Here is a 19752-nt window from a genome sequence, read left to right as displayed (position 1 = left end):
ACGGTCAGAGAGATTCAGAAAAATCTTTAAGCATGCATTCAGTTCATTGTCTCTCAATAAATAACTGGTACTGATTATGTTTGCCTTCAGCTGGCTTTTAAATTAGTACACAACACCATGTTATGCCCTTATTACCTTCTTTTTACAGCTGCCATGCCACAAAATAAAGAAGAGCTATAAAAAATATTGTTTAATGGGAACAACGAAAGAAGATCCTTACCATTCTGTGCAGTTCTTTTGCTGAGCACAGTTGCTGTCACTGCTGTTATCTGCTTACATGAGCCACAACGGAGGCTGGAGCGAGCAAGTATTTTATGTAGTGAAATGTATCACTGCTGCTTATGTTTCACTTCTTAAACTGCTACAGCCCTTATTCTTTGGAAATCAGCCCATCAAAGTAATAAAAGAAGTCTTTGCAACAGGAAATGCCAGAACTGTGGTTTTTAATGCAAGCTGTCCCACGATGCTGACTGAGGCACTGGTGATATACTGTGTGAAATGGGAATCCATGTGGTTCATGCACTTTTACATTTGTTCATCTTGATGGTAGATGGTGAGATGGCTCCAAGTGTAAGCTGTATGTGACAGCAAAATACAAATCCCTAAGGAAACAACTGCAGAATACACACCACTGATTGGAATTTTTTCTGTCCTGAATCTATACACAAGGTAAGCATGACCAAAACAAGTGAGATAGATGCAGGTGTTAAAAGTTTTATCCCCCCCCCCCCCATTAGGATAAGAATCTGTATGCAAATAACAGCAGCTGAGACAGATGCCTGGAATTCAATAGGAGTGTCAAACTATGGGAATTCACTATACTCACATGGCCTAGTTCAGAGCAAAGAGATCTGGGAGGTTATGCATTCTGCCCTACACGGACTGGCCTCCAGGGTTCAGCGTATGCTAAAGGGTAGTAATAATAACTCTAAAACAGTGATCAGTAAATTCAATAAGAGGAATTTGAATTCAGCTAGTGGAGTCCTTGCGAAGCTGGGACAAGGAAAAGTTTACAATATCCCACCAAAACCTTAGCCAAGCCATATACTTACTAGAATATGATCAGTAAAATAATTATGCAATGAATTACTAAATGCTTACTTTTAGAGAGTTTTGATTTTGTAAGACAGCCTCCACATTACATGCTTTATATGAAGAGAACAAAAGGCAATATGCATAATATACATAGTAGTATTAGGCTATTTCCTCAAAATTATAGAAGGCATGTAATGTCTGCTGCAAAAAAAGTGACTGAATTTTCAAACACATTTATGTACAAGAAAAGCTTTCACCTTCTGACAAAATATCTATTATATTACCCATTTATATTATGTTTTTACTCTGACAAAATGAACAAAAATATTTAACAATTGGCACTGTATGAATTTTGCATTGAACAATGTATAACGGGTAACATTTTTTTAATTATTTAGCACTCCTTATGTGATGAACCTCTTCCAAACAGTTCTAAGTGATTTTTACAATACAGGACTTGAGTTGCTTCATTGCAGTTCGAACAACTAACAATGTTAATGTTACAGTGTTATACTCTGGAAAACGAATACACTTAAATTTAAGCTAAACATACGTAACGTTCATTATTGGAAGAAGAAATTCTCCTTTGCAGTTAGTATGTCACCATGGAAGACAGTTTCAAAATGTGTAGGCTCAAAATGTTACTTAAAGCATTTATTCACCTATGTACAGTACTAATAATGTGTCCCAGGCTATGGCCTATTATGTTTCCCAGTATTACCTGTAGTATAACTTCAGGTCAAATACATGCACAGTAGTGGCACCCATAAGCATCTAGTACTATGTTCCTTTTATATTCCTCAGTAGTTGCATTTAGTGAACTAGCCCAAAACAATTAACAATTAATTAACAATTAAGCAAAAGCAATCCACATTCTATTCATTGGCAGAGTACTCATGGCATTCATCTTACCTTTCCAACCAATACTCAGTTCTGTGACAAAAGGTACTGCTGAAATTTTAAGAGTGTCAGTTTCATACAGCTACATAAAATAACTGTTTTAAACACAGACACACAGAGACATATATGTACACACAGACACACAAATGCACACAGATATACACATACCGCGCGCGCACACACACACACACACACACACACACACTCAAACTTCCTATTTAGGCTGCCAAGCTTATTCACTCAGGATGGAAAACCCTAGAAATAAAATAGTTTTAAGTGTCCAGGTATTACTTTTTTTCTGCAGCCTACCACAGCCTACCAACCTGCTGAGTTATTTATTTAAGACATGCATAAATGGGTGTGCCTTCGTTGAAGGTTGGGCACTAGCTGGCACCTCGGCACCGTAAAAATCTACTGCCAATCATTAGCGGACCGGAGTTCCGCTGTGGCAACCCCTAACCGGGAAAAGCCGAAAGAAAAACAACAATTCATTAATTTTGCTGCAGTCTACCAAACCTGCAGATTTATTTACTTATTTACTTAGTTAATTAGTTAGGTTATTTGGTTAGTGAGTTACTTATTAAGCAAAATGTATTCTTAGGAAATGCATTCAGTGAGCTACTTATCAGACTTTGTTAGAACATGAATACCACTAATTGTATGTTTAAAAATCTGAAATGTAGTGCTAATATGAAATGCTCTTAAAATCTGTGAAGTACTGCGAACAGCTGCAATTTCAATACAGGATACATGACTGTGCACTGTATAGCAGGTTGCAGTGGAGTTATTGAAGAAATGTAGTGAGATCCTGATGCTAAAAGTACATCTGCAATGTCCCAGAGCCACCTGGACCAACATATGCCCTTACAGAAAGAGGTAGTTTGTTTACCAGTGCTGTCAGTTTAAATACCTCTTCAGAGATGTCAAATATAGAGTTTTTCACACCTCATTTGCTACCATTTGTACACCACTGTTAGCTAAAATGCACACACGGTTGTGTTAAGAATGTAGTTAGTATGTTTATAGTTTCAGTGATTTTAACAAACTCAAGAGGTAACCATAACATGTTTTATGTACAGGACTTTGAGCCACCCAACAACATATGCATGTTTCTATGTATCAGACTACACTGTGGTGTTTTAATATTTGGTTCACGTGTGGTTCACAAACAGGATTTCTGCAGAAAGTTGGTTGCAAGGCTAATAACTGCTGATGTTTCTGCATCCTTGTATATATAGCTATATACATTTTAGACAGACAGCTCTGCCAGTGCCAGCCAGGCAATTTTGTCATACCTGGTATCCATATCTCTCTACTTGTTTGCTTAAGAATCAGGGACCAATACAAAAACAATAGCGGACAAGTGATAATGTTTAATTATTACTATAAATCATTTAAAATTAAAAACAACGGGTTTTGCGTTGACTTGCATTTTCTGAACAGCAAGAAGCATGAAAGGGTAATGTCTGGTGTTACTTCTTTAACCTTCAGTGGAAAATTTTGAGAAGGATGCAAAACTGAGTGCAGCTAAGTGGTCTACGGTCTTATGTGTGTGGAGCTTCTTGTTGTGAGTTTAGCTGCATTACTTGTATCTATGCAAGAACACTAGGTAATGTAATCTCCCTACTTTTTAGCATGACTGCATGTACAGTCCCTAGCTGATGTGTTTAAGATTTTACAAATACGAGTTATTAGTCACGATTACTATCTCCCTGGAATAACTGCACGTACTTTAGCTCATAACTGTATCCACTGAACCCATTCAAGAGTTTTGTGCTGTCTGCCCTGTCTGCTGTTACAGTTTCTTCCACATGTTGTTAAGTATGTAATGACGGATAAAGGGGAAGATGCATACTGGTGAAATGCAAGGCGTTTATACAACATATTGTCACTGAATATGTAAGTTGTACATAAAACGGCACCAACTTCATGTGCTAAAATTAAACTTACCACCCCCTCCCGCTGCCAGCATAGTAATAACAGGATAAGCGAAAATGCTTACATGCTCAATTTTGTCCTTTTTTGCTAGCCAGGCATGAGCACTGTAATCTTGATTGACAGTGGTGTAGAAGTTCACACCTACTCGTGTGAGGGCCGGGGAAGCATCTCTCGGTCTGATTTTCAGCTTCAAGTCAAATCCCTCTTCGGGCAGCCGGTCATGCTTGACTTCCATGTTTTGTCATGACAGGCAGGAACAGAGAGAAAGAGGAAAACCCCCACCCAAATTGAGCTCAACAGGCGCCACTTATGCCATAGGTGGCCGGCGTGTGCTTGTGTGTAAGTGTGCAGCGGTGGTCGACTTCATGCTACTCCTCTTCCTCACCGAGGGGGCTGCCTGCAGGAGCTGGTGCTGCTGAAGCGGCGTGCTGCCCGGGACTGACTGCTGGGCAGCAGAGAATAATGGGAGGGGCGCAGGAGCTGCAGTGACTGGGGAGCTACATTTGCGACAGACAGGGGAGATACATCATTGCCGAAATTTTTGGTGCCAACCACCTAGAGCCCCCTGGGGGAGACACATGCTGCACAGTCCAACTTACATCTATTAGCTCGTCTCGATCTCCCTTAATATCCAGGTAATAATTCTGTTCTGCAGTATAATCTGCATTCTGAGCCGGTTACTATGTAAAACCATCAGAAACACAGTCTCTTGGCTGGCTTGGTAGTGTGTTTAATTTAGTTGTGTTGCAGCTTTGGGAGCTCCTGGCATTCCCGGGACACCTCTTCCAGCGGTACCACCACAGTTACAGCCGCGAGAGGTTCGGAATGCATGCAAGACACTTGTCACTTCAAAATGGGGACAGAGTGATGCACAACAGAGCAGGACACTTCAAAGCAATTGCAGCACCGTACAACTGGCGCCAGCAGTGTTACTGCGTGAGATGCGCACGCTTTGGTAATGAATGACAGTTCTTCAATACATGTTGCTCTCAGCTATGTGTGCAACGTCATGTGTCACCACTACTTTGGAGCATAGGCATTTTTAGTGCAGCATCGTGCTGTAGACGTTGTACTGTTATATTAAGGATTCGTAGTATTTTCCTCTTTGAAATTCTTTCTGAATGAGGTGACTAAAGCGGAGCTTAACAGTCTGTGTTGCATCTTAACACATTAGCTGTCGATAGCCCTTGCTTGTACCATTCTTCTCAACTGTACAGATTTTCGCAGAATGTCCAGATTTTTCTTCATTTTTTGTCAATTTTTTTCACAAAATTGTGGTTTTCTGGCAAATTACTGGCAAATCATTAAAGATTGAAATTAAAAAAATAATGACAGATATTTCAGTTTCAGACTTCATATTCAGAAAATCCATGCTAATTTAAAACCTGTCATTCTAGCCACTTTCAAAGTTTTTAAGAGCACTATTTAAAAATGTCCCTACTTTTGGACCTTTGTCTCACTTTTTTAAATATGGCTTTATCTAGATTACTTGCTCTGAGAGGTATGTTGTAGATACATAGTTAAAAAAATCGGCGGCTGAGTGTGTGTGAGGTGTTATCTAATTACCTATATTAATTATTAAAGCAAGCACAGATGTGCAACTTTCAAACATATTCGCTTCCTATGGAAAGTTCAAACAACATCAGATATGCAATGCAACTAAAAACCCAAACACTCCGTACTGAATGAAGTGTGTGTGTGTGTGTGTGTGTGCGCGCGCGCGAGCGGAGAGGGATGGCTGGGTGGATCACCTGGTTTTAGCTGCATTTTTGATTAGACTCTTGCTTAAAACTTTTATCTATTCTCCAGCAAACTTACTTTTGTTTGGACACTTTTGCTTACAACATCGACATCTGTTGTTAACTTGCTTGGGTGAAATGATCTGTTAAAACTGGATTATTTGGATGTGCGGGAACAGAAAGGCACTTCTTAAATTAGTAATAAGGACATTGCATTGCTCAGTATGTTCTAATAATCATCACTGTCTGTACATGAAAAGTTTGCAATCCATGGTATTTTGCATGTCAAATTCATTTGAATACAATAAAAAACAGTTCAAAAGCACAGTAGGAAGTGAGTGCAAGCAGCACAAATTTGCAACTACAGCGTTTTACTTCTTTGCTCAGAATTCAGTGAAAAACACAAAAGTAGTGTGTGTGTGTGGGGGGGGGGGGTCTAAGGCCCCAAATCATGCACTGTTTTGAATATTACAATGATTCAATTAAAACGTTAATAAACCATCAGATTGTGTGTTTTATCCATTTTCTGAACAGAACTAGGACATTCTAATGACTGGCATTATTGACTGGCTGTCTGTAATCCTCAGTGATTAACCAGAAAATCAAAAATAATTATGGAGTACAGGGCAAAAACATGAAGCAAATTAAGAGACGTGCAAAAACAGGAATATTTCAGAGCTATGTGTTTCACATCAGTTTATTCATTTAATTATATGTTCAAGGCAGCATTTTCCCAGTTTCCCTACTGAAAACAATTACACTGCAAATATCTGCTTTTATCAACATTTCAACATTTTCATATCACCCCTTTTGTACATTTAATTATATACCAAGTTTCACTTTATACAGCACTTTGCAATCTGCTGTGAGGAGACACATACAACAATCAGATTTTAGGATACGACAAGTTAGTCCATCTCATGTCCTTCCTCTGCCAGCCACTCTGTCCGTTACATGACTGAGGCAGCGTGCAGCTTACATTGATTACCTGTTTCCATTAGAAGAGGCAAAAACCCATTAAAAAAAAAAAAAAAAAAACACGTAGTTCTTCCCCAGACCCTATCTTATTAATTTTTTACATAGTTACAAGGCATGCAGTCCAGGACAGTATAGAGGACACACAGATAAAACACATGACACACACACGCACACACACACTCACACACACACACACACACACACACACACACACACACACACACAAACATACCTCTCAGCTGTCCAGATTTCTGCAGAATGTCCAGATTTTTACCTCATGTTTTAGTCTGTCCTCATAAAATTGTGGTTTTCTGGTAAATGACTGGCAAATCATTAAGGTCTGAATTCAGAAAATAATGGCACACATCTGAGTTTCAAACTTCATACCCTTCAGAAAGTTCATGCTAAAGCAAAACCTGTTATTCTATCCGCTTTCTAAGTTTGCAAGCACAATATGTAAAAAGCATCTCTACTTTTGTGCTGTTGTCCCCTCATTATTTGTACCTTTGTCCAGATTTCTTGATGTAAGAGGTATGTATGCTCACAAATTATCAATTTAAAGGCAATTAACATGCTCGCCATTTCACCTATTGACATCTTTGGAATGCTGGAAGAAAATGGAGACCACAGCATAAAACCATTAAGACAAACATGCACACCCCCTCCCACAACATAACTACATACATGTATGAATACATACCTTGTAAAATGTAAGTAGAAATGAATGGAGGTTTCTAGTGCAGTTGGTTAGTGTAAAGTAATTGTTAGTTTTGTGAAATAGCAATTTTTTTTCTTTTGTATATTCAAAAGAAGTTGCATTTGATTAATTCAAGTCGAGATGAGATTGAAAATAGATTGCAATTGTTTGAGTGCTAGAAGGGATGAACTGGACTGACATATGACCATGCTGTCAGCAAAAAGGAATGAAGAGAAGTTAAGGTTGGTCAGAGACAAGTTTATTGATGGACATAGAGATGGGGCTGCAGCCTTGTTAGACTACTTTAGATAACTCTGAAGTACCTGAGTTAAATTGGCCCATTTTTATTGATATTCGTTCTGTTATTTAAGTATCTGTGAAATCATTAAAAAACATTGGGGATACTGTTAGTTCCTAGACAAATATTTATTAGCAACTGATGTTCAGCTAACTCGAAACACTTAGATCAATAAATATTGCAACTGTTAGGTTACCTTTATCTATATTGATGGCAATGTCATCTATTAAGAAATAATTGGGCTTAGCAGTACCTCTGTCTATTTCAAATTCATGTTGATTTGGGGAAAGAAGGTTGCATAGTTGAATATTAGCATACAATTGGTTGCATATGATTTGTTCAAATGTTTTGCTAAGAGCAGAAAGGATAGAAATACCCACCCCCCCCACAAGGTCATTGATGGAGTCCAGCCTGGAAACCTTTGGAATAGAATAAACTATTGCTTGTTTCCATACTGAATACACAGTTCTGGTGGTAGGATGGTGCAGTGGTGCAGCAGATGCATTGTCACCTCACAGAAAGAGGTTTTCCAGTTTGATTCTCAGCTGGGGTGCCTTCTGTGCAGAGTCTGCATGTCCTCCCTGCATACGTGTGGGTTTTCTTCAGGCACTCCAGTTTCCTCCCACATTATAAAGACAAGAGTCTGGAGTGTTTCTCTCCATGCCTCCACTGAAAATTGGCTTTGTTCCATGTCAGACTTTCCCAGTAAACAAATGTAAAATAAATAAATAAGACATAGGTTGAAATATGTGTTTAGGGAAGGATAACGTAATCCCTTGTTAAATGTATCAATCATGGGAGGAGGTCATATGAGCCCTGTAGGGTGTTGAATCCAATCTGGCCTAGACACGTTTCAATTTCTTCAGATTTTGTAGATCAGAAAGAGAACAGTTGTACAAAATCTGGGGTTTCTGAGGACTGTAGTCGAATGGAGGTGGAAGTTGTGAGAATTTCTTTTGGAATCCTTGTGTAGGGACAAGGCTGAGAATGTAGAAATCAAGTCGATATTATTATTATGGCTGTCAGTGTTTTAGCCAGTTACCTGCTTCATTTATTTCCAGAACTGATTTTTAGGTTGTTATATTTTTTTTTCTGGGAGTATATGGATGGCTTTATGACATATGGATGCATTCTTTGTTTGGTAAAGTAACACATTAATCTATTGTTTCTTGAGTAGCCCCCCCCCCCCATTCCAGCTAAGCATCACCTCACAGTTTGAAACGTTGAAAAGTTCTTTGGTAATCCAATGATTGGGTCTTGGTTTACAGGGTCAGGTTTCTAATGGGAACATTCTGATTGTGAAGAGAGATGAGCAAGTAGGAAAGATGTGTAACAGCGACCTTTGGGTCAGTACAGCTGTATAATGTTGGGCATTCTATAACTATTACATCAAATGTAATATTTTGGGGTGGTATAATGAATAAATACAAAAGACAGTTTGAGATATACAGGATAAACAAAAGATAGATATACCCATAGTGAAGGAGTAAATGCATAAATATCAACAGATGCAACGAGTGAGTAATAAGAATATGTCAGACTCACAGAACTGAATCCAAGGATCTGATATTAGCAATAGTGTCCTCCAGCAAGAATCCATTTCTGGCTGACTGCCAAGACCCCTTTGAGGGGGTTGAAAGGTCAAATGCAGTGAACTCAAAGTCAGACAACTATGAAAGAGAAAGGTAGAAGAAATCCCATCTCATTAATGTACTACAGCCATGGAAAGAAGTTTTCTAGTTAGCTTGCAAGCTGAAATTCACTTTGGACAGACCAGTAAATCTCTACCTGAATTACATCTACAGGAATCCTTGTTCAAACTACAAAAGGAGGAAATAAAATTTCAGTTGAGAAATAAAGGAATGTTCTTAGAAATGTCTCAGAGAGCTAAATCAATAGAACATAACAGAGACAACACCTAAAGAGGAGGTTAGCTTAAATCCTTACAAGGTGCCCAAGTTATAGAAACAATCAGTAAAAGAAGTTCAAAGATGCTCAAATTAGGAGTAACAGAAGATCCCCAAAGTGAATGGAGAAGCAGTCTGATAGAAACATTAAATTCTGCAATGACTTTAGTGACCTGAATAGTACTGAGAATTGTGACAGCTATCCCATAGCCAGAATTCACGTGCTGAAGGTAAAGAATGATACTTTACAACATCAGACTTCACAAATTGGTATTGGCACATACCATTTTGCTTTTTGCAATAAAAAACAGCTTTTGTAACCCCAGAAGGCTTTTTTTTTTCTTTCAAGACAGTGCTGTCTTTTGGTCTGCATGGCACTCCAGCCACCTTTCCGAGAGTGATGGTTAAATACTGAAGTCCCACTCATGATATAATGTTGCATATCTAGAAGATATTGTCATTCATTTTGAGGACTGAGTCTCACTTACTAAAATGCAGGCTGTATGAGAATAAATAAGATAGGCAGGCTTGACTATGAGTGCTAAATTAAATAAACCGGACATTTTGGGAGCCGAATATTTAGGCTACCTTTTAGAAAAAGAGGCAGTAAAACCATAACAAAAAAGACAGAGGCTATAAAAACCGACATTGAATCTCCACTAAAATGGGTGAGGGCTTTGCTTGGACAACCTTAATATTATAGAAAACATGTGCCTAATTTTGCAACTATTGCCTGCCCTTTCTTTTTATCTTCCTGCCTCAGTGATCACAAAGCTCCCCTCTGTCCATAGGTTCATATGTGTGTATTAAGGTAAGGACCACAAGGACCTTTCAAACCTAGCCATGTATCTCATATCTCAGACAAGTTCTGGTACCCTTGAAAACTGTAAGCAGGGGCCTGGAAGATGAAATATTTATAGGCTGATTTTGTCCATTAGCGACCTACAGTGGATATAAAAATTATACACATACCCCTGTTAAAATGCCAGTTTTTGTGATATAAAAAATGAGACCACAATAAAGCATTTCAAAACTTTTCCCACCTTTAATGTGACATATAACCTGTACAATTCAATTGAAAAACAAACAAATCTGTTATAGGAAAAATATAAAAAAATAAAAAAAATACCATAAGTTAGTTGCATAAGTGTGCACACCCTTAAACTAATACTGTGTGGAAGCACCTTTTGATTTAATTACAACATTCAGTCTTCTTGGGTACACACCTGTCATCAATTAAAGAGACTCTAATTAACCCCAAATAAAGTTCAGCTGTCCTAGTAGGATTTTCCTGACATTTACTCAGTTGCCTGCTACAGCAAAAGCCATGGGTCGCAGAGAGCTTACAAAGCATCAAAGGGATCTCATTGTTGAAAGGTATCAGTCAGGAGAAGGGTTCAAAAAAATTTCCACAGCATTGGATATACCATGGACCACAGTGAAGACAGTCATTAAATAGTGGGGAAAATATGGGACAACAGTGATGCTGCAAAGAACTGGACATCCCTCCAAAATTGATGAAAAGACAAGATGAAAACTGGTTAGGGAGGCTGCCAAGAGACCTACACAACACTGAAGGAGCTGCTGGAATTTCTCTCAAGGTATTTTCCATATGTGCGGACTATGGGGTAGGGTTGCAAGACGGAAGACTTTTCTTACACAGAAAAACATTCAGGCCCAGCTAACATTTGCAAAACAATACTTCAGGTCTCCCAAAAGCATGTGGGAAAATGTGTTATGGTCTGATGAGACCAAGGTTGAACGTTTTGGCGACAATTCCAAAAGGTATGTTTGGTGCAAAAACAACACTTTGCATCACCCAAAAAACACCATCCCCACGGTGAAGCATGGTGGTCGGTAGTATCATGCTTTGGGTTTCTTTTCTTCAGCTGGAACTGGGTCTTTAGTCAAGGTGGAAGTAATTATGAACAGTTCAAAATGTCAATCAATTTTGGCCCAAAACCTTCAGGCATCTGCTAGAAAGCTGAAGATGAAGAGGAATTTCACCTTTCAACATGACAATGACCCTAAGTATACATCCAAATCAACAAAAGAATGGCTTCACCAGAAGAAAATTAAAGTTTTGGAATGGCCCAGCCAGACCCCAGACCTAAACCCAATGGAAACTCTGTGGGGTGACCTGAAGAGGGCTGTGCACAAGAGATGCCCTTGTAATCTAACACATTTGGAGTGTTTTTGCAAGGAAGATTGGGCAAATATTGCCAAGTCAACATGTGCCATGCTGATAGACTCCTACCCAAGAAGACCAAATGCTGTAATTAAATCAAAAGTAACTTCAACAAAATATTAGTTTAAGGGTGTGCACACTTATGCAACTAGCTTATTGTACATTTTTTATTTTTTTATATTTTTTCCCCCTAACAGATTTGTTTTCATTTGAATTTTACAGGTTATAGGTCACATTAAAGGTGGGAAAAGTCTTTAAATGATTTATTGTGGTCTCATTATTTATATCACAAAAACCTAGCATTTTAACAGGGGTGTGTACACTTTTTATAGCCACTGCAGGTGCCAAACCAAGGCATTTTTTCTTCCAAGAGACCCACAGACCATTTCTTCCTCCAAGAGACAATCAACAGAGTGCTGTGCCATTGCTTAATCGAGGTCAGAATTTATTCTTTTGTAACTTTTGAGGTGCAATGACCATCAAGTGGCAGTTCTATGTCTGATGTAACCTCCTCATGACATCCTACCCCTCTGAAGCCAATAGTCCAGCTGGATCTCAGATGTCAAGCAGGAAGTCTGCAAGTAGAATGAGTACCCAAACATGCACACCCCCACAAAAAAAAAGAGGTGGATCAGCAAAACTATTTCACTCTATCCATCCTTCCCTGCTAACACCAGAAGGCAACTGAGCTGCTACTTGAATTCAGGGCACCTGCATCTTTATTGCAACTTTACTCCACTACTTCAACAGAGCTGGTCAAGAAAAAGGAAGGACAGTATTTAAAGGCCGCATTTGTTAAGCACTGTTTCACAGTAAATAGAATTGTATGTGTGTGTGTGTGTGTGTGTGTGTGTGTTGCTCTCCTAGAGGACTGTTCTTCAGTATTGGAGTTCACTGCTTCCACTTTCTTCCCTATGAGTAACAAAGCAAGATTCAGTCTGTTTTCTCTGCAGTCTGAACCACTGCAAGCAGAAGTTATATTAATGACTTTGAGCATAGTTTGTTTTATTCACCATTGAGCCTTGTTGTTTTAGGACAACTATATCCTAAACACATTATTTTCTTTCTACATAGTATATTTTACTCCCTGCAGCATGATCCCCACATAAATACATACTAAAAGGAATACATCCTGTAGCATTTTTAAACTTTAAGTCAGCTTCTTCAGTACACACAATGCTATGGCCAAATGAAATCATACAATTCTTTCTTTAGAAAAAATGTCTCCTTTGCTCTTATATCACTTTGCCTATTAAATTTGAAACTTTCTTGCCAATGAAAATGCACATAATGATGTACTTGTTCTTTTTTTATTTTACACCTACTGGAGTCATAAAATTAATTAGGCTAAAAAGTTACGCCTCTCTTTTTGTGTACTGTAATTTGTGGCAGCATTATTTCCATTCTTTAGACTATAAACCTACTGAGCCTTTTGTAATGGGAAGATAATAAGCTTGATAACTACTGAGAGCAACTTCACTAATGAACTGAGATTTGCCAGCCAGGAAATGTGCTAATCTAGCTGACATGGTCAGGGAAGTTTGGAAGAAACTCACAAAATTCCACTTTTTAAAAAGGTTTTCTTATCATACCTTTTCTATAACTCTGCAAGTACTTTTCACAGATTGTGTGATGCATGTTAGAAACAAATGTATAAATGTCACTGCATATGACTTACTGACACTTTTACTGGTGATTCTCAACACTTAACAGTATTTCTTGCTACATATATTCTATGTGAATGGAATTGAGATCTGATAGGTGAGAGCTGTATGAACTAATCTCAAAAGTTGTACTGTCACAGTGCGTTATGGGTAAAAACTAACTTTCGAAGAAAACAAGATCAGACCAGGATGCCTATCTTCATGAAAGCATTCAGGGTTAGGAAAAAAATAAAATAAAATAAGGAATTGTACTGCTGGCAGGCTTGGAATATGTAGAACATTATGATGAGATAAAAAGATTTGTATATTCAGTTTATGCCACTGTCTTTCAATAATGGGTTCTCAGTGCTCAGTGTGACCCATTCATTGCAGTTGATCCTATTTTGATATTTATTTTTAAGTGCAGCATAAAATAATAACATTTTGGCTCTCCTTTATAAACAACAAGGTAGAAGGGTAAGACTGGCTCTTAAAGGATGAAATGTCCAAAGGCCAACCACTACTTTATCCCCTTTTAATTCAGACACATCTCTGGTTGTACTGAAAGTCAATTCAGATTGTCAGTGCAGAGTTCCAACTTAACTATGCGAATGACGGCTAAGAAGAGCGCTTCAAAAGTTTACTGAAAATGTTGTGAGTTCCTGAGTCTGTTTACCTAGATGAGGCTTGATGCAATTAATCATGGAAAATGGACTTTCTTTACACTAAAATTAATATAATGGTCCAGATCGTTGAATTTCATAAAGCAGAGCAGATAATGTATTTATTATTTATTTATTGACATTTGATTACTGGGAAAGTCTGACTGGGTAGAATCCCATTTCAGCAGGGGCCAGGGATAAAAGCTCCAAATTATTACAAAACATTTTAAAAATAATAATTTTACAATCTTCAAAAATAAAACAAAAACGTGTATAGTTTAAATAATTATAGCAAATTAGACATAATATAAAACATTAGTTAAGAACTGATACAAAGTATATGACAATCATTTAATATGTAAAGAAATTTTAGACAGTTTTTAGAGAAATTAAAGGTAAGTTAGTCGAATTCAAATAGAAATTGCAATATGAAGTGAAAGAAAAACAGGCTTATGGTATATTTAGAGAAAAAGGGAAGAGAATTAGATAGCAGTAAGGAAGTAAGTGAAGAAGGGAGAGTAAGGAGGGATAAGAAATGAATAGGTACTGTTTCACATTTAGGGATATAGCTTATCCTGATTTTGAGCAAGAAGAGAGCCAGAATTTAGCTAGGATGTCTTTCAGAGTGGTTTTGAAAAATGGGAGGGAGGGTATAGACCTGCTGGATTCAGATAAGGAGTTCTACACCTTAGCAACCTTGTACATGTACAAACAATGACAGCAGATTTGTTAGGTTTGAGAAAGACAGGAGTTTTTGGTCACTGGATCGCAATGACTGACTGGGAATATAGTTGTGTAAAATGTTTTTAGTGCTCTACAAGCAAATGGATGCTGGATAATTTTATAGTTGGTAAGACGTTGTGCATATATTAGTTGATAGGGCACCTCTAACCAATTAAGGCTTTTCGATGATATATAGTGGTAGGATCTGAAAGGGGTATGTGCTGCAAAATTAGCAACTTTGTGTTGAATCCATTAATACCCATCATTCAAGGCCTGCCCAAGGTGCATAAGGATATGTTGCACCCCCCATTGCATTCTATAGTTGCAGGGAGAAACTGGTGTACAGAACCAGCCTCCATATATATTGAAAAGAAGCTCAGACCCATTTTGAATAATATCTCACGTGTTATGAGATACTCAACATTTTTTAAGTGATCTATTCTTATGTATTGAGACTCTGTCCACTACTGAAAGTTTGTTATTAGCAACATTAGATATTTCATCACGTTTTACGGTGATTCCTAATGATGATGGTTTGTGGAAACAAATGCTTTTTACAAAAATACAGTGAGTTTTCTGTTAAAGAGATAGAATTACTTATTATTCTTTTAGAATGTGTACTGCAAAACAACTTGTTTGTGTTCAATGACTGCATATATTGGCAGAAGCATGGTGTAGCTATGGGCACGTCCTATGCCAATAGCTACCGCAATGTTGTTTTAGTAGTATGGGAGCATGAACATATTTTTGAGGGGCCTTTCAGTTCACAAGTGTTTTTTTATTGGCGCTTTGTGGACGATATTCGTTGTGCTTTGGAGAGGTACTGAAGAATTCTATAATTCCTTCAAGGATTATATTAATGGAACCACTTCTTATTTGAAGTTTTCTTCCATAACTTCAAATCATTAAGTAGATTTTCTGGATGAAGATTCATAGATTCATAGATTAGTACTAAGCTAACTGCCCTTGCGAGTCATTTTAAGCCTAGCCAGTTATCCCTTGTGAGACTCAAACCCTGCACCTTGTGCTTGCAAGACAAATACCTTAACCATTAGGCCACCCTCCCAACCCTTGAAATGAAAGTGTTGTATTGGATATAGAAAGTAATATAACTACAAACTTATATAGGAAACCCTGTTATTGCAATCATTTTTTTATACAGAGATAGTATGCATCCTGTCCATGTATTTAAGAGTGTTGTTAACGGTCAAGTCTTTAGGGTATCAAGCCTTAGTGTTCAAGATGAAGAATTTGCTCAACAAACTCAACATCTAGAGAAAGCATTTGTTGCTAGAGGTTATGTGAAAATGATGTTTGTGAGAGTATTAGAACAGTTACAGAATTAAGGAATAGTAGAGCTAAACCTTATTATGGTAGGAAGTATACTAGGAATACTAATAGTTTTGCAAATACTCAAGGTAACAGACTGAAGGTATGTCTATATTATTTCAGTGATATTAAATGTTATAGAGATATCATAGTGAAACATTGGAAAATTTTGACCAATGATGATATGATTAGAAATATTATAGATGACAGACCTAAGTTTGTTTATAAAAATATGAATACTTTGAAACAATGTCTCTGTATTCCTAAGAGAAGTAAGAGAGAACCAAATAAACATTGTACGATGCCTTCTGGGCATTGCAAATGGTGTCAATACATTGACAGTAGTGGAGAATATAGTCATCCTGATCAAGGTAAAATTTATAAGTTTAATGTTTTTACCACATGTGAGACTGCTCATGTAGTATATTTAGCATATTGCCCTATCTGTCTCAAATTCTATGTAGAGAAAACTGACAGGACCCTTAAAGAGAGAATTAAAGAACATTATTATCATGCTAACAAAGGTAGTAGTGTTAGTGCCCTGTCTAAACATATATTAAGAACTGACAATTCCCATTTTTTTAGGTTCACGGTGATAGCACCTGTTTTTGAAGATATTAGAAAAGATGAAATTATGAAATTAATAATTTAACAGAGCGGATAGAATCCAAATGGATAATTAGGTTAAGGGGAGACTTTGGGCATGGCCAGAATGATAGGGTACCCATTAAGCCAAGGCTTAAAGCAAGACGTTTTAGTAAGAAATAGTTTATGAATTCATTATAGGTTACATTAATTATTATTTATAATAATATATGTATTTATAAGAAAGTTTCAGTTGGATGTATTTTGTTATTTATGAATTTATTTATTATATGTGTAAATGATTTTTATTTTATGGAAATAGATGGAAATTATAACTGGTCTTATAGGAAGGCTGTTTATAGATAGTATACATTGTAATATTAATTGTAGATACTCGTGTGATTTATTGAATTGATTATATAATAGGCTTTGTATATGCTTTTGTATGCATCTGATAAAGCAGCTTTGTTATGAAAGCACTTATGTACCTGGTTGTTTTATATTAAACAAACGTTATACTCAAATTCCTCGCTGTCCTTGGATCCTTCTGTGTTTTCTGTTTGTTATAGCATTGTTCAAGTTTTAATTTTTGTGTGAGCCCCGTAAAGGAGTGGGGAGAAGACAAGTAGTGGCAAGTGTAGCTTTAGTTGCACTGGTAAGAAAGTTTTTGGCTCTGAAAAGCATCCCTAGTTTTTGATGAGTTTTTCTTATGCAATTTTGTATATGCAGATCGAATGTAATATTATCATACACTATCATCCCTAATAATTTGCTATGAGAAGTGACTTCAATTGTTGTGTAATCAAGAGAGAGAACTTTAAATTGTGCTTTTTCATGAGAGAGGAATTTAGGGGAAAAAGTAGTAGTTCGGTCCTTTATGGGTTGAGCATGAGTTGCAATTCATGAAGCCATATTTCAGTGACTGTTAAAGCTTCATGAGTAATTTTTTAGAGGTGTACTATGTTGTCTGATGAGCAAATGAGAGTGGAATCATATGTGTGTTGTATTCAGGTGGCCTGTTGTGTGGAAGTGGAGATGGTGGGTTTTTTTTTTTTTTTTGTAAATACCTTTATTGAAATATCACTTGTGACATAGGCACATTTACATTTATATAAAAGTAATCAAACTGTATTAACAAGTTAAAGTTATCAAACATTATGCTTCACATATATTGCTCTATATCATCTAACCTGAGCAACATTACATAAAATATTCAATTCCTGCCCCTTTTTAAACAAGAAGTATCTTTATTAAACCATCAATTATGACATAAGCAAACATACATTTATATAAATGAAAACAAACCACACTGACACAATCCTAATTGCAAGCATTTTACATCACAAACCATACTGATGTTTTCCCAGTTGCAAACATTATACATCACTTATAATCTACCCAGTCATTTTCAAACATTACATAGCTCATTTAAATCCTGCCTTCTTTTAAACCTCATTCCTTCCCTGTATGTATTGCTCCCACAATTCGCATTTTTTCCTATGTAGTTTGCTCCTACCTTTTTTCTACAGATCTCAATCCCAGTTGTTTTACCTCTGTTATTATATTAGTACTTCTAATATGGTTGGTCTAGATTTTGATTTCTATTTTCTAGTAATTGCTTTTTTGACAGCCACCATAATTAGAGGCAGCAAGACCTTACCATGTCTAGACAATTCCAATTCTGTATCATATCTCAGAAAAATCATCTCCCTCGTCACACCAATCTGCCTACCCAGCATCTCCAACAATGCATTCATTGCCTTCCCTATCAAGGATTGAAATCAGAGTATAGGCAAAGATAAAGCAACAGGGGATCCTAAATAAAAGGCCAGCACTGGTACAGTTTTTAGTAGAATCTAGAACAAAAGCTACAATTAAAAAAGGAATAATTAGTAGAGAACATAAAATATTGCATGATAACTATAAAAATCAATGAGTAGGTTAGAAAAGATTGGGAAGAGGGATTGGATAAGCAATTCACAAAGAAACAATGGGAGGACATATGTATGTCTCCCAAATATGCAACAAAATCTAGAAGATTTAGGATTTTTGCTTGGAATTGTTTACATAGATATTTTAATACCTCAAGTAGACCAGAGAATTTTCCTGTGGTGGACAACAAATGATGGAGGTATGATGAGGAAGGAAGAGATAAGTGGGAACATGTTTTCTGGGAGTGTAGTGAGAAGTATAGAGGGTGTTGGTAAAAATGTTAAAGAGGAGTGGACCAAGGATAAGACCTTGTGGTACGCCAGTTGTGACTGGGAGGCAAGAAGAGAGCATGGAGTACCATTTTACTGATACCTATTGGACAGGTAGCTTTTGAACCACAGAAGGGTGGGCTGAGATAGACTTAGTGAGGACATTTGAAGTAGAAGTTTGCTGTGACAAACAGCATCAAAGGCTTTAGACAAGTCTAGAAATAAGGGCGATACTAGTTTGCTGTTATCTCTAGCTTTATCGACAGTATTTATATAGGTTGGAAGGGCAGTGCTAATACTATGGGAAGGTTGGAAGCCATGTTGTGTAGGGGATATGATTTCTTCCTGCAGGAGATAGTCTAGCAATTGTTTTTGAATACATTTTTCAAGTATTTTGCTGAGGGGAGATAATATTGCTTATAGGTTTACATTATTAATGTCTGTTGAATTTCCTTCTTTGTGAAGAGAGACAATGGGCAGGATTCACGAAGGCTTGCACGGAGTGTAAGAGACGTGCAACACTCCATGCAAGCCTCGCGATCCAGGAACAGCTCTAAGCTCCGTGTAAGAGAACAGCTAAAACGTCTCTTACACGGACTGGGCGTGGACATGCTAAATACCTCACTTGCATCTGAAAGGTATGCAAATGAGGTATATTAGCGATCCATGAAGCAGAAACCAGTCCATGTAAGAGATGATTTAGCTGCAGAAATGTACTCAGTTGACAACTGAGTACATTTCTGCAAATTCCACAACGGAGCCATGTCAGCTCCAAAAAAAAGGTTGCATATGACTCAGGCAGCATGCCAATGGCCAAATATGTGGCCATTGGCAATATAACCCGATGCCAAAATAATAATATTATAATTTTTTTTTGGCGATCGCCGATGTTTAAACCCAGCGCAGCCCCGCGCAAATGGGCTGCGCTG

General features: G+C 37.3%; 1 protein-coding gene across 2 annotated transcripts in view; it reads right to left on the bottom strand.

Annotated features, from left to right (window-relative positions):
• Window positions 1-4385, bottom strand: part of PLD5 (phospholipase D family member 5) — a 3174406-nt gene extending 3170021 nt beyond the window's left edge. The window contains exon 1 of one of the 2 annotated variants that reach the window (XM_044058368.1): window positions 3938-4385. In XM_044058368.1, coding sequence (XP_043914303.1) covers window positions 3938-3939 — 2 coding nt within the window. In that variant the 5' untranslated portion in view covers window positions 3940-4385. Of the gene's footprint in view, window positions 1-220; window positions 510-3937 lie in introns of those variants that run through there. The other variant, XM_044058376.1, reaches the window with a different exon arrangement.
• Window positions 4386-19752: the final 15367 nt, after the last annotated feature.

This window comes from Protopterus annectens, chromosome 1.part2 (assembly GCF_019279795.1).
Source record: "Protopterus annectens isolate FY-2018-M chromosome 1.part2, PAN1.0, whole genome shotgun sequence".
In the NCBI taxonomy this organism is placed as follows: Eukaryota; Metazoa; Chordata; order Ceratodontiformes; family Protopteridae; genus Protopterus; species Protopterus annectens.
This window is presented reverse-complemented; position numbering and strand designations above follow the sequence as displayed.